Genomic DNA, 2,500 nt, shown 5'->3' on the forward strand with positions numbered 1-2,500 from the left:
AGATACATACATGCATACTTTTAGATACATACTTACATACATAATACAAATATATATATATATATATATATATATATATATATATATATATATATATATACATATATATATATATATATATATAGTTAGATAGATACATATAGATAGATAGATATATATATATACATATAAAATACTTTGAAAACTGCATAATAAAATATGGTTGTTGATTCATAAGTTATATGAATAAATACATTATTAAGGTCTTACAATCTTATAAAACCAGTGAACATAAAATGTCAACACATGATGACAGATTCAAAGTAAGATTAAGAGTAATTAATCTTTCGACAAACATATTCGAATTACAGAATTTACCCAATTTACACACACACACACACACACACACACACACACACACACACACACACACACACACACACACACACACACACACACACACACACACACACACACACACACATCATTCATACTATCATAAGACCGTATATAAGTAACAATTTAAAATAACCCGATTCTTTCCATCCCACTAAATTCTCCTTGAACTTTAACATTATGCAAATGAATGTGCGACCTCTATTTAAGTAATGCCGAGGTAAATATTTGTTGCAAGATCTGTGGAAGTTTCTTCAAGTCCATGCAGACAAAGGAGCGGCCAGCAGGAAGGGCTTTTGTCAGTCTGTCAGCCTGATCTCCCAGCGAGCCAATGAAAATGGCATATGTGTGTACAGACGGTTCTGCTGTGAGGGCGTTGGCCAACTCTCGCGGTCGAATGCCATAACGTTCCAAGTTCGCGTCAGAGAGCAAGATTACGAAGCTTTCATCGGTCTCCTCCTTTGCAATCTGCGTGACCGCTTCCCTGGCAGCTTCTAGCGTGTGATCGCCGCTGAGACAGAACTGGGAGTGAGCTTGCATCGTCTTCAACACGTCCAGCCTCTGTTTGTTGTCACGTGGAACGCTGTTTTTATCAACCAAGGGTACTGCAACGTCCTCTCCGGAGTGACCGTAAACCTCATACTGAAATTTGTTTTCAAAGCCTTCGAAGGCTTCCATGACCATAAGCGTTGCTTCGAGCTCGCGTTCTAGACGACCATCATGTCCATTAAAGCGGTACATTGAGCCTGAGACGTCCACAAGCAGTCGAAGTTGTTTGGGGCGGCTCTGAGGAGCTCCGATTTCGGGTTCCTCTTCGCGACGCTGGCGATAGATGTTCCTCTCGCCCGCCAAGCCCTCGATCAGCTTGGTGTCGTCCAGTTCCCCTGAAGTGCGGTGTCGTATCCACTGGCGCTCTTTGCCTCTGGCTTGAAGTGAGCTGATGATTCCACGGAGCGATCGAACCTGAGGTTGCACACCGCCGGCCAACTTTTCATAGAGAGATGCATCATATTCACTCATTTTAATCTCTCGCAGCCGTTCCTTAAACGCTTTCTGGGCCATTTCGTGAGCGGCTCTTCGTACCTCTTCTGGTACAGCGTCCTTCTCAACCTGAGGTACTTGGTAAACATCGTGTCCTGCATCAAGGCGATATGGGCCACCCATGCCTCCAAGGCCAGCTGTGTCACGCCCTCCTGTACCACCTGCCCACTGATTCCCTCCCACGTGCGGTTCATTATCTGGATCTTCCTTCCCGTGTTTGGGCGAGCTCACATCCAGCCCACTTATCCTCTCAACGTCAAGTCGTAGTGGACCACTGTCCTCTCCTATCATCTTCCGCCACTCGGCGAGGGCTCGCTCGAGACCGCTGGTTCCTGTCTGCCAAAGACGCACCACACCAGAGGAATCCACCGACGCGACGCCCTGGCCACTAGTTCGGGCTATGAGGAGAGGAGGACTTCTTGCAGACATGTTCCAGGTCCAGTAAGGAGCTGAGTGAGAAGCACGAGGGACAGGTACGTAACTCAGACTATGGTTGATGACATCCGTCACTTCCAGGAAACAGCCTGCTCCGGCAGGGGATACATCACTGTGAAGTGCATCACCGGGGGCTGAATCTACGATGCGAATAATCTGTCCAACTTCATCTAACACAACCGTTGTACTTGCAGGGTCTACAGTGATGTGAGGCCTTCTCGAAGACTGTTGTTTGCCCTCCCAAACATAGACTTCATTCTCGCTTGCGTCGAGATCAGGGAAACCAACGGCAATGGCAGCCAAGGAATTCACAGGCGCGATCAGACGACTGGGAGCACTAATCTTTTGATCAAGGGCCGTCGACAGAATGAAGTCACTCAGGTTCTGCGGTGCAAGGCGGGAAAGTCTCGACAAGTAGTCGCTTCCTACCGTTTCTTCTAAGTTGGACTGTGTGACTGGGTGAAGGATATGGGGGAAAGTATTTTCTTGGTCACCTTTCAGCAGCCACTTCGAGCCATCGTTGTTGACAGCCAACCACTGATTCCCTCCGCTTAACACGTGGAAAGACGTTAGAGTCAGCGGCAGACTTATAGAGTGCAGAGATTCGTCCAGCAAGTCCAAAAACAGAACGTTGCCGCCGCCCACCTCC

At 46.9% G+C, this 2,500-nt stretch overlaps 1 protein-coding gene across 4 annotated transcripts in view; it reads right to left on the bottom strand.

Moving 5' to 3' along the window:
* Positions 1-2,500, bottom strand: part of c12.2 (von Willebrand factor A domain-containing protein c12.2) — a 100,920-nt gene that overhangs the window by 343 nt on the left and 98,077 nt on the right. For 3 of the 4 annotated variants that reach the window (XM_043018155.2, XM_043018156.2, XM_043018152.2), the window contains one exon: positions 434-2,500. This exon is cut by the window's right edge and continues 518 nt beyond it. In XM_043018155.2, the coding sequence (XP_042874089.2) occupies positions 577-2,500 (1,924 nt within the window). In that variant the 3' untranslated portion in view covers positions 434-576. The other variant, XM_043018153.2, reaches the window with a different exon arrangement.

Source organism: Penaeus japonicus, unplaced genomic scaffold, assembly GCF_977035675.1.
Source record: "Penaeus japonicus unplaced genomic scaffold, GWHDUDI00000001_assembly GWHDUDI00000016, whole genome shotgun sequence".
Lineage (NCBI taxonomy): Eukaryota > Metazoa > Arthropoda > Malacostraca > Decapoda > Penaeidae > Penaeus > Penaeus japonicus.